Source organism: Podarcis pityusensis (assembly GCF_964106645.2).
Source record: "Podarcis pityusensis genome assembly, chromosome: 8".
NCBI lineage: Eukaryota > Metazoa > Chordata > Lepidosauria > Squamata > Lacertidae > Podarcis > Podarcis pityusensis.
Genome location: NC_138033.1, coordinates 48459300 through 48477340, shown reverse-complemented (window position 1 = coordinate 48477340; position 18041 = coordinate 48459300). Strand labels below are relative to the sequence as shown.

The following is an 18041-nucleotide window of genomic DNA, read 5'->3' as shown; positions in this document are numbered from 1 at the left end:
TCCTTGCTTCATAAGAACAAAGCAAAACAACAGAAAAAGCAATGATTTTGCTTTAATGGTTCAGACTACATTGCCAGGACAGGATACACGCTGTGATCTATTGTTGGGTCTGTTCCACAGTTTTAGAGGCCACTGCTGTCTGACCCCAGGGGTTGGAGAGGGGGAACAGCAATAAATCATAACTGGGCACATTCAAACTTCAAACCCCAAGTGCAGAAACCTGGATTACACATGTCTGTTGGGTGAATGACAAGACAGTGGTGTGCAGGGCATCATCAAGGTCAGACCTGGGTCTGCAAGGCCAATTGGGCAGTTTTCCTGCTCATGGCACCGGCAAGTGGATTGTGTGACAGTCAAAGCTGCAGCCCAGCCCCAAGAACAGCAAAGGACATGTTGGGTCATCGCTAGGTGATATCCAGCACACTTCTGATTGGCTCCTGTAAAAGCTGTAGTTCTGCCTCAGTAAGAGCAACTGAGACTTTGTTTTGCCAGCTCTTACACCTTGCCCAATGAGAGGCCAAGAGCTGGGCAAGAAGTATCTGGAAGTGCCACCTCCTGCCTTCCTGACCCCTGTTCATTGTGTGCCTGCAGAAAAGCTCTGGTTGGTCCTCTGTGCCCAGGTAAATACTGTTGCATGTGCTGAGCATTGCAGAGGGAGCAAAGGAGCCCCCAAACAAGCAACTGGCTGGACCTGTTGGCATGAGGAAGGAGGGCGCGAGAGAATGGTATGGGTCATTCTAGCTGCTGCTCCTAGAAAATTTGGTTCTGTGGCTTTAAGAAACCCTGATTGCTGTGAAGGACAGCCTCCAGCTCCAGGGGTGATCTGTCAGGCTTATTGAGGCTGACTTCTCCCACCTGCGCACAATGCAAGGCCACAGGAATTGTGCTTTGACAAGAGTGAGCAACCCAGAGGCGAGTCTCCAAGCATGAAGGGGCTGGACTTGATGGAAACTTGAACTCGCCACCTGGAAGAGCTTTGTGGCCTTTGCCTTCAAGTGGCCTTGATGCTGTCGCTGTGCCAAGTGAGAAAAATGCAGCGCGCCAGGGAAGTCTGTCCTGGCCAAGCAGAGCTGTGTGGCCTTGGCTCCCCTGCTCCCCTTGCCTCTGGGCCTCTGTAATTGTGCTGATCTGGTGGTATCCCTGCTGCAGCTTCCTGCCTCCACTTTGGCCAACAAAGCTGACTGTTCCTCAGATCATAGCAAGGATGAAACCAGCCTCACGTCCTCCAGAAGAGGCTGCTTTTCGGTGATGTCCCTCTTCTGCCACAAGCCCCAGTTAGATCCAGCTTAAATTGGCACAGGGACTCAGGGTTCCAGGATTGGCTTCTGGTTCCTGTGTTATAAACAACAAACTGGGTTTCGTGAACTGGAAGGGTGTGGATGCACTTGAGAGCATCCCTGCAAACAGCTGAATTTGGCTGTGGAAGCAAAGGATCAATTTGGGAAGCAGGCAGCTGCTGTTCTCCCTGAGCCCCCTCTCGGCACATGCGCACACACACATTCCCTGGTGGCTCGTATGTCATCTGGGCATCATGATACACCAGCATTTCCACTTCAGCTGGCTGTGAGATCAGCTTGTGCTGCAATCAGCAGATGCTTATCTGTTAAGCCGTGAAACTCTGGACAAGCCTCAGAGTCCTCGTCATCTGCGCTCCACAATGGGGCTTGAAGGTTTATCTCCTCTGGCGTGGCAGGCAAAGTGGAGAGGGCTGAGGGCTGTGCATTTTTGAATTCCCAAAGAGGAGGAAGGAGGGCATCTGCAGCTCCATTTGTCTTGACATAAATCCCTCTTGCCTTAAGATGCCAGCATTTTGCTGCGGAGGATGGAGGCTGCTGCTTGCTACAGACTCATCCCAGGAATGCATGAGAAGATTTTGTCGCCCTCTGATCTGTTTGGCAAGGAAACCGGCTTTAAACTAAGGCCCAGACCACCTCTCTTGGTGGCTGTAAAGAAATGCAGCATTCCCTTCGCCCATGGCTACTGCGGTGTCTCAGGCTGTGGAGCCTCTAACCCCCCCCCCACTCCCTCCCCCAGAAAGATGCAGTCACCCAGAACAGGGCTGTGCAGTTACTCTGTAGGCTTTGTGCGGTACCCCCGTCTCTGTTGGAGGTCTGGAGAGTCAGTGTGGTTGATGGATTAGAGGGCTGGGCTGAGCTCTGGCCTGTGGTCCCACCTAACTGAATGGCCTCAGCTGCAAGTCGCCACCTCTCAGCCTCCGGTTCAGTGTCACTGACAGGCATGTTTCGAGAGCAAACACAGTAAGGACTGCGGCACATTTGCAAAGTGAATGGAACAACATGATTTGAATGGTGTCGGGCTGGGAGAGAGAAGCTGCTGTTCCTGCCCCATCCTAGCTTTCCCATTCTGAGAAGGAGAGGAGAGGGAGACTGTTTGGGGGGGGGAGGAGAGAGGGGGTGCAACCCTCTGGGTCTAGCTAACTGGGTGCCAACAGCAGGTGCCCAGTCTGCCAAGCAGCAACACCAAGTGGCTGACCAGCCATGATGAGGAAGGTACGGTAAACTGGACACTGGGCCCCCAAAGTTTCTGAGGTCCAAAAACCTCAGTAGGGTACAAGAGGGTGTGTAAGCCTTGGGAGGAGCCTGTGCTGAAGGGGACCCCAGAGACTGAACTAACTCCCTGTCACTGCTACAAGGGCATTCAGGCACCAGAGTGCCACCACTAGGGAAAACACAAGCTGGGTCCAGCACTTGGCTGAGAGCTTCTGGTTTAATGCACAACAGGGCAAGAAGCAGTCTCAGCAGCGTGCCCCTTTCCACCAGCACAAAGAGGCCTCCCCAGTTCACAAGGGGACGTACCATAGGATGGGCTTAGCTGCTCAATTAGGTCCTGCTACTTTCTGGCTTCAAAGCAGTTGTTGTGGCGGGAGCTCTTCCTCCTCCTGAGAATGCACAAAGTTGCAGGAGGAGAAGCGTGCAGCTGCCCTGATGCCGAGCCAGGCCAAGCCTGTGGATGCTGTGTGCTAAGAAGACCAAAACCCCAAAGCAGCAGCTGGGAGTTAAGGCCACTGGGAAGAAAATGTGCTTTCGGAAGTGAGGACTGGTTCCACCCTTTCCCAGCAGGTCCTCCTTGCAGCTGGACTTTTGGCTTCACCGCATATCCTGGAAGTGTTGTAGAAATGGTTCTGAGTTTCCCCCGGGTTCCTTTGGTATAACAAGGTTCCTTTCCCTGGCTGAGACGCTGCCTCCCATCACCCCAGCATTGCTCAAGGCACGTGGCTGAAGAAGGGGAGCTTTTTCTCTATTGCTGTGTGCTTCAAGCCACTCTCCCTCTCCCGTTTCTACTCGTCCCCATCAAGGTAGCCTCTTGTTGGTGTGTCCATCGCCACTGGCTTTGTTGAGAAGGTAGCAGCAGAAGGTTCAAAAGTGCCTAAAGGAAACAGGGCCGCAGCCGTCTCCCCTAGACGTGGCATCTGCTGCCTGGTGTTGATGGCAATGCAAAGAAGGTCCTGATGGGCAAATGTGACTCATGGCCGGGGGCTAAGCGAAATGATTTTTACACAACCAGCAAGACTGGCAAATGTCTTGACCTGGGAGGGAGGAAGGGAGGCAGAGGAGGAGGCAGAATGAATGTCTCTTAAGGTCACAAATTGCTTGGAATTTGTGGTTAGTGCAAGAGTAAGTGTTGGCACCTTGGTCTGGCTTCTGGCTCTCGTTATTCTTCTTTCGGCTTCTCCACAGTAAGGAAAGTGTCTGCTTTGCTGGCCTGGAGTTCCGAGTCGCTGAATTGCTTCTTCTCCCGGCCCTGATCACCTTTTGACCTTGTCCAGGATGGGGAGCGCAGGTAGCCAGCCCGGGGGTTAGGGTGGGGGTGGGGGTGCAGACCTATGCCAAGAGAAAGAAAGGCAGGTCGGGACTGACCAGCACACCTGGTTGCTTCCTCACACCGACAGACCTTTCATTAGGACTGCCATATGTCCGGAATTTCCCAGACATATCCGGGGATTTGTCCACAAAAAATAGCGTCCAGGCAGAATTTTCAGAAATCGTTTAGAATGCCTGGGAAAATCCAGGTATATGACAGCCTACATTGGAAGTGTTGGGTTGTTGTTTTTTTTTTGCAAATTCCCTATTTTAAAAAGCTCAAAACTTTCTTTCTTTCTTTCTTTCTTTCTTTCTTTCTTTCTTTCTTTCTTTCTTTCTTTCTTGGAGATTTTGCAAAAATCAGGGCTCAGCCACCCTTTCGTCTGCCCGTATTCTGATTGCATTGTGTACCAACTAATTCCCCCAGGTCTAAGAGCTTCCCCATTGTTCTGTGGCTGTGCCTTGAGAAAAATCCATTGTACCCGTTGACTCAATAGCTCAGTAAGCAACATCTCTCTTCAGATTTTCTATGCATCTACGAAGATCCAGTTCAGTGGGTAAGAACTGATTTTCGCAAGGCACAGCTGCAGAACAATGAGAAAACCTCTTGGACCCTGGGGAATTACCATATTTTTCCATGTATAACACGCCCCCATGTATAAGACGCCCCCTATTTTTGGGGACTCCAAATTAAGAAAATGGCAAATAGCAGCTAATCGTCAGCAGTCTTTCTCACAGCCACCAATCATCAGCACTACCAGCACTATCGCCACTGAGAATCTCCTGCTCGAAGCTGCAACCAATCGCCCAACCCCACTCTGCACTACCCAAGTATAAGACGAGGGATAATTTTAAAGCTAATTTTTAAATTAAAGACCCTCGTCTTATAGACGGAAAAGTACGGTAATCAGGGCACAATGCAATAAAAATACAAGTCAAGTTTGGACGAGCCCTTAATTTATGACCCATCTTTCCACATACTGTGTGTCAAAGGCAGCTATCTGAAGCAATGTACAATAAAAACAAAACAAATATCCAAAGCAGATAAAACAACAACAGAGCAGAAGAGAGGCAGATTAAAACAGTAGCCAACTTAAAATTCTCAGTGAGAAACACAAAGTCCTCCCACTCTGGCGAGGGGCACTAGTCATGCGCAACGCCAGCTCCCAGCTGTGCCCACATCAAAGGACACATCCAGCTAGTTCCGTGGGGCCTTGATGAGCAGCTCACGTGGGTCTCTCTTGCTGAACTTGCGGCCTGTGCAGCCAATACATTTTGAAAGGCCTGCTCAAAATCAAATAAGCTCCCTTTCCAGACGCAGCCTCCCAGTGAAAGAGGGAGGACTTTGAGCCCCGCATTTTCTGTGAAGAAGTAGAACAGAGGTGTGGGATCCACTGGGTGTTTTTGGCAGATCCCTTGAGAGTCTGCTCGCCTCATTCTGTGTGATCCATGCACATGATGGCCGATAATAACAAATCCAAAAGCCGACCTGCAGCCTGGATTTCCCTCCCTGCCTCTTCTTGTCTGCTGAGAGTGCAGGGAACTCTCCTCATTAATTCCACTCACACTTTCCCACCAAGGAGGCTGATCTGCATTTCCACTCCATCTGTGTCACTGGGATGCAGCTGCTGCCTCCGCAGACACCATTGCAGACACCCTCTTCATACCCCTCTCAGCACAGCTGCTCATCGTGCCATTGCTCTGGGAGGGGCAGGAGAAGAGGGCCTGGAATCATGGGATGGGGGAGCCCTCCCTCCTCCCTACACACACAGTGCACAAGCCCTCCCTAGAGCAATAGCTTGTGCATCATCCTCGAGCAGATAATGAGGACATCATCACTAAGAGGAGAACCAGCTTGCCCCAGGGAGAAGCTTGATATTTTCCACAATCAAAGAGAACATCCTCTAAGCCAAAGTGTCTCCCTTTCTGAGACACCTGTCAAATGCTATCTGTTTTCTGAGACTCTTGGCACAGCTGGGCTGCTTAATGAGGCGCACACACACCCCTACCGGCATGCTTGATTAAGCAGATTTCACACTGTCACTCCATGCTTAGGTTCCTTATCATCACAGGTGGGGTTGATTGGCTCAGGTGACCTTTCTGCTGCAGCAGCTCTGCCTGGGGTGATGTGCAAGCCCCACAAGGCAGTTGCCAGGCACTCTTCCCCCCGCCACTGCCCTAGTCTTTGTGCCCTAGATCTTGCCTAGCTGATTAAAAACATCTTACTCTGTTTGCAATCCTGTTCCCACTTAACTGGGAGTAAGCACCATAGAACTCAGTGGGACTTACCTCTGGCTAGAGATGGATAAGATTGCGCTGCAAGAATTGGGCCTCATAGACTCACTCTTGTGCACTGCACATCAACAGTTTTTTAAAAAGTAATTTTGAGAATTAGATGCATGACGAAAAAGAAAAAAGAAATTAGGGCACCTGAGTACAGAAACATACTTTACGGAGCCGTAAGCCACCATACAGAGTTGCCATTTTGCAAATGAATATGCTTTAGGTTGGAAGGCAACAGATCTCAGGGCATACATCTGATGCTTAGGCCCTTTGTGGCATCATGTCTGAACTGCTTCTTGTTAAACTTAAAGCCTGGGGAGGGGAACAACAGACCAGAATTATACTGAAATCAATAAAATCCTACTGAATGGGGTAACAACATTAATCCTGGCCAGCAGGAACTATGGTATAAAAAGGAAAGCATTCTACGAAGCTGCAGAAACGGCAACTTTGTTTGTGGTTAGAAAAATTTCTAGGATCAAAACTGGAGAGCAGAGTCGCCTCTCCAGATATGCTTCTCCTAAGTAATCTCACACTTGCAAGTGAGATTCCTAGAGGGTGGGATGGGTGGAAAGGTGTCAGCTGACACCCCCCCCCCCCAGGATAAGGCACTTGCTCAGCTGCTTTGCAAAGCCAATTTATATGACTGTTGCCTCTGCCCACATGCCTAGCAGGATGAGTGCCACATTGATCATTAGATCTACAGCCGTTGGCTCGACCCAGCAGTCTCGTCTTGCACTCTTTTGTCAAGGATGATAGGAGTTGTAGTCCAGCAACATTTCAAGGGCCACAGCTTGCTGATCCCTCTTTTGAATCCCAACATGTTTCTCCCCCAGCCTTTGGAGCTATCTTAGGTCTATGCAGATGTATGCAGTTGGAATTGACTAATTAGTTCCTCCATTTTAAAGCTTGCATAATTAATTGGTTTAAGATTCAATCAAGAGAGCACGCTTACCAGCAGGGGATTCATTGCCTGTGTTCTCATCATCGGAGTCAGCAAAGACCTCCGCCAGCTCCTGGTCAGACATGTCTGTAAGCTCAGTTAGGTCCAGAAGGTCAAAGTGCACCTCGAGGGAGGAGACGCTGCTCAAAGGTTCTGTGGAGACAAGATGTCAGTGAGAACCATGACCAGTTAGGCAGTGTGGGAACATATGATAGGGTCAGTTGTCCTGGACTCGGACATGCCCTCCCCACACTGCAGATGGTCTGCAGACTGAGGCCGGAGAGGGAACACTGGCGAGTTAATGGCAGAGGCAAGATTTGAGCCAGGGACTTTCCTGATTCCGTAGCTCAGCCTTTTAGCCTCTGCACTTTAAATGAATGCAAAGTATGCTTCTTATTTGTGGTAAGCTCCCAGGTGGGCCTTTCTGCAGCTCCCAGGAGATGCAGCTGTAAGGGAGTCCAGGGTCTCAGTGGGAGTTGCTGAGCTGGGCTAGGGGCCCAGAAAGCTCTTTGCCTTCTCCTACAGCCAGCAGAGAGCCAACTCCTTCCTTCCAGGTTTTACTTACGCCTGCGCTCCGCAACCTGCAGCAGCCCGGAAGTGGGGATTGGGATCCCTCCTTCTTCCTCCGCAGGGGGGCTGTGGGGCTCTTCCACCAGTCCATGTATGGGTACAATAATGGGGGCCAGCCGCTCTGGCGTTTGGGCCCCTTTAATCAGCTCTGAAACGACAAAGGATTGCATCTGCTTACAGGAGACATGGTAGGAGAGCAGAGGGAGAATCACTACGCAGGCCTGATCAGACCCACCCGGCATCAGCATCCCTTTTCAGTTCAGGTGGATACAGTTAGGCTTGGTGGCCAACAGGTAGGAGAGGCCTGTTTCCCATACAAGCCCCCCCCCCCCAATTGGCAGGAAGGAAACTGAGCGGGACTGCCCTTTGTTTCTGCAGCGAATTCTGGGAACAGACCCCTAAACTGACCACCAGCCTGGATGGCTACTAGCCACGATGGTTCTGCCTCCACAGTCGGAGGCTGTAATGCTTCTGAAGACCACTTGCTGGGTGCTATTGCACTCAGGTTCTGCTTGAGGGTTTCCCACAGGCACCTCATTGGCCACTGTGAGAACAGGATGATGGACAGGCTTTTCTAATGCTTCTCTGTCCTTAAACTCCAGCTCCTTATCCAGGCCACTCCTGCAACTTATTCATGGCAGATGAGAAACCAAGGAACAACTTCCACCTCCCGCTTCTACCAAAGCTCAGGTGTTGGATCACCGTTCGGCTGAGCTACAGCATTCCTCTTTTCTTTGGCTCTCCATTTTTGCATTTCTTCACCCTCCTGTGCTGAATTCGGATGCAAGGATTAATCCAGCCTGCCGCGTCAACCATGTCTAGCTGCAACTTGGCTGTCTCCCCCGTGTGTGTGTGTGTGTGTGTGTGTGTGTGTGTGTTTTATCCCCTCCTTGCATCTAGCAGAGACTGGCACCATGTCAAAAGCGTCTCCCACGGTTCTGCCACTTAAACTTCAGCTTAAGATATTTGCTGTTGCTCTTCCTGCAGGTTCCTCCTGCAGCCTCACTCCTTAATAGCTTTCTGTTCGGCTCCAAGCCCTTAACCAAGCCTCTGCCAACCAAAGGCCTTCCAGATTCATGGATGGTAAGTCTGTCAGTGACTCCTAGCCACGATGGCCATGCTCTGCCTCCACAGTCAGAGGCAACCTGCTTCTGAACAGCAGTTGCTGGGAATCAAAGTGAGGAGAGGGCTCTTGGGCTCAGCTTCTGCTTGAGGGTTCCCCACTGACATCTGGGTAGCTACTATGAGAAAAGGACGCCTGGCTGTACATCCATACATATAAAATTTCATATGGAAATCTGTGCCCTCTTTTTTACGTAATTGGAATGCCAACCTGCAATACCCCTGTGGTCTTTGTCCTCTCATCTTCCCTTCCCATTTCCCTCTTTATGTGGCTCCCGTTCAGGCCAAGCCAAGCCACACAGATGCACCTCTGCGGGCTCATGGTCTTAGAATCATATAATTGTAGAGTTGGAAGGGACCCGGAGGATCATCTAAGTCCCACCCCCTGCAATGCAGGAATAGGCAGCTGTCCTATACTAAGGTTACCAGATTTTTAAAATGAATCCGGGGACACTTATTGTTTGCTATGTACATGTGAATGCTGAGAAAGCTGTAAATCCAGGGACTGTCCCCGGGAAACGGGGACATCTCGTAACCTTATCCTATACAGGGATCGAACCTGCAGCCTTGGCATTATCAGCACCACGCTCTAACCAACTGAGATATCCAGGCTTCAAAGCATCATTGTGCAGCTTTCTTCTAGGATGGGCACCCCAAACTGAAAAAGGGGGTAAATGAGCAAATCTGCACAATCTGCCGCAAGAGGCTCTTTGCAGCTGTGAGGCTATTAACAAAGGGGCTGTGTTTGCGTAGGCAGACACCTGATACACCCCTCCCTAGCCCTTGTTTCCTTCCTTCTCCTTGCCCTTTCTTCTGTTTGCTCAGCCTTGGATGAAGAGCTCATCCAGGAAAGGGGGAAGGGCCTTATCTCCCCCTTCCCCAGTATTAAGCCCCCCCTGCCTCATAACTCTAAAAGGACTCCTAGAGCTACCCAGAGAGGTGTGGGACAAAACAGGAAGCGCAGCAGCTGGCTTTGCCTGAAGAGTGGCAAAGGAAGAAAGGTTGGCACTTTCTCCCAGGGCAATTTACAGATGGGTACCAAGAACCTGGGGCTCCTCCTAAGGAACCAGCTGCTGCTGGGAGTTGCAATGACAAAAGACTGGTCTGTTTGAGAGCAGGCCGGCAGGCAGACCCAGAACAAAGGCTGGTCTGTCAGGAGGAAGGAAGATGCCACCAGAGCCACTGTCCTGACTGTGAGCCATGGGCTGTGTGTGCTCAGATGTCTCCCCACTGACCCCCTACTCCATAGCCATCAGTTTTGTACCCAAGGGTTGGAAGACATGCCAGCAGCCTTGGCTTCGGTATGTGCAGGTAATCCCAGCAATGCAATTGCACAAGAGTCTAGAACAGTCACACAACGAGAGACTCTGAGCCAGCAGCTTTCCCCAACCTGATTCCCTCCAGCTGTTTTGGTGTATGATTCCCATCAGCAGCACTGGCTGGGGATGATGAGAATTGTGGTCCAAAACAGCTGGAGGGCACCAGGTTGGGGAAGGCTCCTGTAGTAAATCCTATTCTTTGGTGTTCCCTGCAGGTCATAGCTCAGGTCTCCCCAGATGCTCTGATGAGACGTTCACTTTGCCCAGTGTTGGCAGCTAAGTCAGGGGCTTGTTGTGGTACACATGACCCTCCCCAGGTGCCAGGACTTTGCATGTGTGCCCCCTCTCCCTCTTTACATCATGGCTGGTGCCAGAAAGGCTGTGTCTGCACAGTACACTCATATAAAGGGCTCAGCTAGAGAGACACAGAAAAGCAGAACCTCTGAGCTTGGGAAATCACTCTCCGCCTCATCCATTGTGCCAAGGCCACACACAGGCACTGCCCCAGCACCGTGCCAGCTATCAGGCAACTGGCACCCTACAACAGGGGCACATGAGGTTTGTGCCACAAATGATTGGCAGGCTGGGTCCTACCCGCTCATTAACAGGCAGGATGTTGGTGCTGTTACCCAGAACATAAATGCAAATCCCAGCTAGCTAAGCATGCATGTTGATGTGCTGGGAAGATCCATGGTCAACGCTGCTCTCGTTTTTTACTTCACTCTCCCCCACAAAACTACCCTCCTCCAGCACTTGTGTCCTGAATTTGAGTCCTCCAACGTACCCTTACATGATTGCAAGTGTGCGTGTATATGTGCACTTACAGAATTTTGCTATAGCATCCCTGCACATCACGCTGGAAAAACAAAGTGCTCTTTAATTTCCATGCCTCCTCCTCTCATCCACAGATGTGCAGCAGCAGCGCAATGTGCCCAGCAGGAGGAGGGTGGGGGAGTTGGGCATTGATTCCCAATAGAGATGTACTAGCAGCACTGAATGAAGCGAGGGGCAATATTCCCTAATGGACTGGAGCTAAGGGGAAAGGGAGCCCACAGCCCTTGCTTGCTCCAGGGGCAATGAAACTATTAGCATTGAGCAGAGAGAACAAGAAGTCTCCATTTAGCCAGCTCAAAGCAAGGGCAGTGAAAGGGGGAATTTCAGTGAGAGCAACATCTTCTTTTCCTGAGCTGCTGACAACATTTGGGGTTTGAGAATGCCTCCCAAACTACTTGTGAGCAATCAAGCCATGGATCCAAAGCTGCTGCTGCTGCTGCTGCTGCTGCTGCTTCTTCTTTGCCAGTTCTGCAGTCAGCATGCTCTGATCTATTTGATTGGGATGATGGGGCCCTGGGGAATACATGGACTAGTGCGGGTAACAATCTGGTTGTTTTTTAACCTAAGAGTCATGAAGGGGCTTTGGGGGTGCAGCACTGCCAGCAGAGGTGATGCTCATTTCAAAGGAGGCCCCCAACATCCAAGAGCATCCACTGTCCTTTTCCAACAGTAGAGACAGAACAAACACGCTTTTCTCCTAGCCCAAACAGAGCTGTTTATTTAACTGTGTCTGGATTCTGTCCAAACTCTTTGCATTTCATCCAACCCATTCTACAGGTTGCAGAACTCCTTGCTGAGTCAGAATTGCCTGTTTAACCTGCAGCAGCTCGTGGTGATCAGCAGATTCCACCTTACAAACAGCTCCAGTAGGGAGTGCTTTTTTCCTCCAGAAAAGAGAAGTACCAGGGCTACGGTTTGTCTTGAAACTCACCCCCATTGGTTTGTTGATTTTGCTGGTTAATTTTCTGCGTACATATGTAGTCTGCTTTCCTGGTAAAGTGGCCACCAATGCAACCATTTAAAATCATCTTAATAACCAATAAAAACCAATCTAAACAAAATTAAGACAGATGTTTAACCAGCTAAGTATTTGGGGATTTGCTGCATCCCAGTGGTAAACAAAATATTCTCTGCACATGTTCAGAGGTGCTGAACATGTTCCTCATTCTGCAGCTGAAACCTGGCATAGGAACCATTTTCTGGGCACATCTGGAATTTTGAGGGCGTGCCAATGCCTCTTATCCCGTCTCTCCCTAGAACAGCCCCCATCCCGAGAGACAGAAAGAGTGGAAATGCTCACACACACACATATGCGTTCTGCTTTTCCAAAGGATCTAAATAAAATACGTAATCTGAGCCTTGAAAAACACATAGAAGTGAAAGAGGATGTGGGAAAGAGCAACATTCTTCCAACTTCCTCCTTTAGTGCTATAGCTATACACTTTTCAAGGGGGAGAAAGTAGGACCACCCCCCTCACAACTTCACAGGCAATAAGACAGTGAATGTGGGTGGGTAGGCCAAAAGCCTTTGTGGACACCCAAGCAAGACCTCAAGGGTGCCATTGTGCTCATGGGTGCCAAGTTGCCAACTCTTGGCTTGTGTATGTGTATTATTATATAGATTCACATGTTATTCCAGTCTAGGGGAAAGGACAACAATTCCCCGCAACTCTTCTTGCTGAGCAGAAGTTGCCAGTCTGAGCCAGGATCCTCTTTTCTTCTTTACAGTAATGACATCCTTAAGCCTTGGTTCCTTTTTGAAATATCACTGACATGCTTTTGAGTGGCTCAAAACAAACACAGTAGCCCAGACTCAGGAGGTCACTAGTAACAGCCACATCTAAATGTCAGATTTATTTCTCTAAAGGAGGATATGCACTGTTAATAAGGAAATTTTTGGGTCATTCCTGCTGCTGGGGGTGGGGGGGCAGGAAAGAAGGGAGATGCTGTGTTAAAGGATCTTATTTCTGCTTGCTCCCCAATGGAGCACCATAATGCAAAAATCATTCCTTCATAGCGCGTTTCTATCTCTAACAAAAGAGTTTTAGATAAGGTTTTGTATTCTCATGTGCCTGCTGCTTTTATGATCTCTTCTGCTTCCTCTGAAATGAATGCATATCCTTCTCCATCTACCCCACCAGTCTCCATCTCCCTTCCCTCCCTCTGTTGCCTCTTCTGTGTCAGAAATGTAGGCTGCAAAGCAGGGGCAGGGAAAACCTGTGGCTCTCAGGCTCATTGCAAAAACACTCTGCAAGCCATCAGTTCAGGCCTCTGACAAGAGGGATCTGTTCCTCCACCCAGTCTGCTGGGTGGAGAGGGAGAGGAAGCAAGAAGAGGGGTGTCAGAAAGAGAGAGGAAGGGTGTCAGAAAAAGACGGGGGGGGGGGGAGGATGTCAAAAAGACAGAGAGAACAAAGGGTGCCAGAAAGAGACAGTGGTAGGCAGGGGAGAGGGGAGAAGGGGCTGCTGGAGATAGAGAGAGGTGGAGAAGAAGGGGTGCCTAAAAGTGAGAGAGAAAATAGGCAGCAGTGGGGGAAATAGATAGCAAGGAGAGAAAGAAAAGGAGATGTCACTGCCCATTTTTGACCCTGGCCCCACCCACTGCTGTTATCTGTTTTGCCAACCAACAGTATATAGACCCCACAGATCACCCTAGGGAAGGAGGCCCCTGCCTTGAGAGAGAGAAAAAAGTTCCTTGCTGCTCCTGCCAATGAATGCCTGGACTCCTCCTGCTCAATATATTCCTCACCTATCTGTGCCAATAGGAGGCTGGTCTGCGCCAGCCCTTGTGTATGTAAAGTGGCACCCCAGGGCTGGACTCCAGCAGGAGAGGTTCTGCTAACTCCAACTATACTAGAGCCATCCCTGGGTGTCTGATGAAATGCCTCTGGCCAGATCTTGGAATCAGGTTTGAAAATGTGTGCGCCTTTAACTGTTAAAATCATGCCGATGCATTATAAGGCATTAATGTTAAGCATCTGCTTGCCAGATTCAGAAATTGCATCTTTCTTCTGAGGCTCCTAAATCTGACAACATCCCTAACGGAGAATGTTGAGAGGGAATCCAATTAGGAGAATTTGCTGGTGACTGTTGAGTTGGAAGGACTGGAGCTGTCTGGGGAAATCACCCCAGCTGCTCTGCGCTGGCTGCCCCTTCCCCCTGCAGCCCCCTCCCCAATCTACATCCTCCCCCCCAAAAGGAGGGAGCCTACCTGCTTCTCTCAACTCCCATCATCTCAGCTCCTCTCCCAGCCTGCCCCCTCCAGCTGAAGGAAGGGGGCTTGGAGGAGGGGGGGCGTGTGGAGATTCTCACAACTGCTGCTGACTCATATTACGTGAAAGGCGCTCCAGGTCACCGGGCCTGGACTGATGGTAGCTGCGCGTTTGGTACGAGGATGGCTGGCTGCGGATACTCAAAGCAAGAGCTGCCAGGAATCAGGCCAGTCAGAGATGGAAGCCTTTCCATAAATGTGTATGGAGTGGAGTGAGGGGAGGAGGAAGGTAGCAGGGGCCTGAATGAAATTCGCGCTTTGTCTCTCCAATATTATTCAGTACCCCTTCCCGCCCCCTGCTAGTGGCTAAGAGAGTTGGGGTAAAAGGGCAAGACACGCATCAATCAGCAGCTCAAGCCTTGGGGAGGGTGCTGATTGAGTTTATTCAGCGAAAAGTGGCAGGAACTCTGCACATGCTCAAGGGCGCTCTTGCGCGAGGCCTATAATTAAAAACAAGCAAAGCCCGGCGGGGTCCTGGGCCAACTCGCCCCATCCTGAGCCCTTGTGAAGCACAAGGGGGCCCTCGTTGCGGGTTCCGATGCTGGGCCTATCTCAGCATCTTCCCAGCGGCAGGGCAGCAGCGGCAGGGCAGCAGCGAGGAGGCGCTTCCCTCCAGCAGCGGAGAACCAGTCAGGGGAAGCTGGCCAGGGCATCGGGCTGCTGGGCTGCCTTTCCTCGCCTGCTGGGCTCCAGATGTGGCACAGGACGATACCCTCGAGAGCTGTCACAGCTGGGGCAGCTGAGAGACCTTCTGCCTGCTTCTAGGAGGGATAGGGAAGAGATCTTTCTCCAGCCTAGAGCAAAGTGGAGAGCGCGCAGCCTACTTGCCATGGGCAAGACCCCTGGTACTGCTGCCTCCCTCCCGCTCCACTTAAAGCAGCCGGCCAGGCTACTTGCAGCCCCAAGTGCCAAGCAGGCGCCCCGCAAGGCAGCCAGCTCCGCCGTGCCCTCCAAGCAAGCATCACCTCGGAGCCTCTTGCAAAGCGGCAATGGACAAACGTGCCCAAACGCGACCTCCGCACCGCGCCCAAGGCAGCCACACCCTCCCCGGCCCAGAGGTCCAGACTCCACTCCGGGAGCATTCCGGTCACACCCCACTGCGCGCCCCATCCATCCTCGGCGGACACACTCCGCGGCTCCTCGCCTAAGTTGGGTGCGCGCGCTGGGGATCCCCAAGGCGCCCTTCGCCCGAGTCACCACCAACTAGCCACCGGCCGGGTGATCCCTATGATTCGCGGCCGGGGACTGGTCAATCCACTTGGGGACCCTTCCTGGCCAGCGCGGGGAGGGAGAGGCTAGCGGCCCCGTCCAACTGCCCCCTCGGAGCGTCCGAGGCGCCCTCCTGCCCGTTCGGGCAGCTCCTGCGCAGCAGCGCCCGCTGCAGGCGAGACGGAGCCCCTCACCGCGGCAGCGGGGCGGCGGCCCCACTTGCTCCAGCGATCCACCAAGGGAGGGAGCGAGGGCGCCCGCTGGGGCTGCGTCCTCCGTCGCGAGCGGCGCACTTACCCGGGGTGGCGGCCCCTCCCGGCCCCTCCATGCGTCCGGGCTGCTGCAGCCGCTGCGCTCGTGCGCTCCTCCGCCTGACGAGCCGTCGCCGCCTCCGTGCGCGCCGCTCTGGTCACTGCACCAGCCGCGCCAGCAGCCCGAGCGCTCATCGCCGGGGAGGAGCAGGAGCGGGCCCGGCCGGCCGGTTCGGGCGGGGGGCGAGGCAGGAAGGCAGGCGCAGCAGAGCAGCGGCGGCCGCGGCGGCAGCCCCCCACCTCGGCCGTCGAGGAGCGCCGCTAGGCACTGGGCGAGGGGAGGGGACGGGGGCGGGGTGCGCGGGAGGCGGCCGCGCCAGCGAGCGAATGGCCCGCCCGCCGGTCCGCACCACCGGCTCACCCAGCGGGCTGCTGGGCTGACTTGGGCGTTCGGCTCCCTCCGGAACCTTCCCCGACCGCCTCGCGAAACCCTGGAACGTCGAAAAGGCGAGCGCCTCTGAGCACGTGCAGAGTTCCCGGCGCAATCCCGCTGAAGTCAAGGGAAGAGACCTTCTGGGTGGCAGGCTTGCAGCGGGGCACTTGGACCCATGGCCAGGGAGGAGCAGAGACAGAGGCCTCCTTCAGAGAGGCGGGGCGAGGGCGCTGCGCGGCCTTCACTCTTTTCTTGTGAGGACCCCGGAGACAGCACTGGGTGAAGACAGCCCTTGGTCTGACCCAGAAGCTTAGCCTTGTTTTGACATTCTTATGGGGAAGTCTGTTGCTAAGAACGAAAAACCTCCAGTTTCAGGGACAGTCTACCAGAGCATTTCAGTTGCTGGGTGGGGCAACAGAAGGGAGGGCTGGGAGTTGTGGGTTTGAGGGTGGAACGAAGATGATGCCTGTGGGCATCAGACTGAGCACTGCAAGAAATTCATAGAGAATAAGGCTGCCCAGGACTGCTGATCATGATGGCCGTGTACAGGATCAGATGCAGCTGATAGGAGTCACAGGTGGGGAAACAGCTCCTGTTGTACTTATGTTCCACTTCTGGGCTTCCCATTGGGGCACGTGGCTGGCCACTGTGGGAACAGAATGTGGAAGTAGATGGGCATTTGATCTCATCCAGCAAGGCTCCTATTACGAATTTACTGCACCCCCAATAAATTTTTGGGCTCCCTAGGACAGCACCACTTCTCTGTGTAGACATTAAGAACCGTCTGTCTCCCACCAGGCTCAGTATCCCTGGGGAACCAGCAAGCCCAGATGGAAATTTGCTTTTCTTTTTTTTCTGGAAGAGCCACAGAGAAGCTTCTTTCTCAGCAGTCGTGCTTTGCACCTCCCATGTCCCCAGCGGGGAGTGGAGGGAAGCTGGCATCTCTGCCAGCTGAGCTGCACTAGGCTTTTATTCCAGTCTCTGGCTACAAAACCTCCATTTTCTTTATCCCACCCCACTCTACTCCACCCCACCCCCAAGCAAGAGCTTCTAAAAACAGATCCAGGCGCAAATCCAAGCGGAAAGCCCCAATTAAGCAATGCCAACAGGAGAAACCCCCTGGCTGTTGTCTTCCTGGAACAAGGTATCTGTGCAGGACTGAAGCAGAAGGCAGAAGTCTAAACACTGCTCTAGCAGGCTCAGGGTGAAAGCGAATAGTGGGAATCAATGTGCCATAGGCAATGCATAGCATCCTAAGCTAGGCAACTGGGTCCCAATGTTTCCTGGAATCCAGCCACTGTCAGAAATCCTTTAGTTCCACCATAGAATAAATACAAATCAAATAACTCAATAAAATACTGGTTGATTAGTTGACCCTGCAAGTGCACTCTTCACACTGTCAGAAGTGCTCTCCACATAGCTGTGTGAAGCAGTAGGTCACCCTTTTTCACTGGTGGGGTCACTTTGCTTGCTTACCCGTTTCCTTCCTTCTCACCACATGAATCTCAACAAATGTTACTCACTTAGGGTCAAGACCAGCCTTCCCCAGCTTGGATCCTCTAGATATTTTGACTTGCAACTCCTGTCAACTCCAGCCAGCACAGCTGTGCTCCCATCAGCCCCCAGCATCCTGCAGCTCTGCTGGCTGGAGGTGATGGGAGCTTTAATCCAGGTTTGGAAAGGTTGGCTAATGCAGGAGCTGCATGTCCCTGGCCTCTCTGGGGAGGTCCAAGTGGTCCATCCTGGGTACAGTACACAAATAGCTTCTACCATCAGTACCAGAGGGAACAATGCCATGACAGACGACCCCCCCAGTGGGCTAAGGGTGCACAGGTGGACAGAGCTGATGAAGGGAAGCCTCTTAGCCTGGGCAACCAAGCAATTTAGCTAGAGGATGGGGCTTCTGGGTAATTAACACAAGGCGATTGGGGTCAAGGCTAAATGTGAGGCCATTGTTTCAGCCTTGGAGATTAAAACAAACTTCAA

The 18041-nt window shown here is 52.1% G+C and overlaps 1 protein-coding gene and 1 long non-coding RNA gene across 3 annotated transcripts; one reads left to right on the top strand and one right to left on the bottom strand.

Annotated features, from left to right (window-relative positions):
• Nucleotides 1-36: 36 nt before the first annotated feature.
• DBNDD1 (dysbindin domain containing 1) lies at nt 37-15843 on the bottom strand. 2 transcript variants are annotated; one of them, XM_081017880.1, is made up of 5 exons: nt 15669-15843; nt 7613-7765; nt 7060-7200; nt 3650-3842; nt 37-3547 (listed from the first exon to the last, which is right to left on the bottom strand). In XM_081017880.1, exons 1-4 carry the CDS (start codon nt 15697-15699, stop codon nt 3673-3675), a joined length of 495 nt encoding a protein of 164 aa, XP_080874006.1. In that variant the 5' UTR covers nt 15700-15843; the 3' UTR covers nt 37-3547; nt 3650-3672. The 2 variants fall into 2 exon arrangements, with proteins under 2 accessions (XP_080874006.1, XP_080874005.1); XM_081017879.1 differs by having other exon boundaries at nt 37-3842; nt 15669-15831.
• Nucleotides 7773-11953, top strand: LOC308483742. Its single transcript, XR_013989772.1, has 2 exons — nt 7773-8700; nt 11670-11953. It is a non-coding gene; the product is annotated as an uncharacterized lncRNA (long non-coding RNA).
• Nucleotides 15844-18041: the final 2198 nt, after the last annotated feature.

What these genes read in the sequence shown, in the direction of transcription:
- DBNDD1 (XM_081017880.1), bottom strand. Translation starts at nt 15,699, where the DNA reads ATGGAGGGGCCGGGAGGGGCCGCCACCCCGG. An exon ending in GCAGGTTGCGGAGCGCAGGC is followed by an intron (nt 7,201 to 7,612) that starts GTAAGTAAAACC and finishes TTGTCTCCACAG; the next exon opens with AACCTTTGAGCAGCGTCTCC. An exon ending in AGGCAATGAATCCCCTGCTG is followed by an intron (nt 3,843 to 7,059) that starts GTAAGCGTGCTC and finishes CTCTTGGCATAG; the next exon opens with GTCTGCACCCCCACCCCCAC.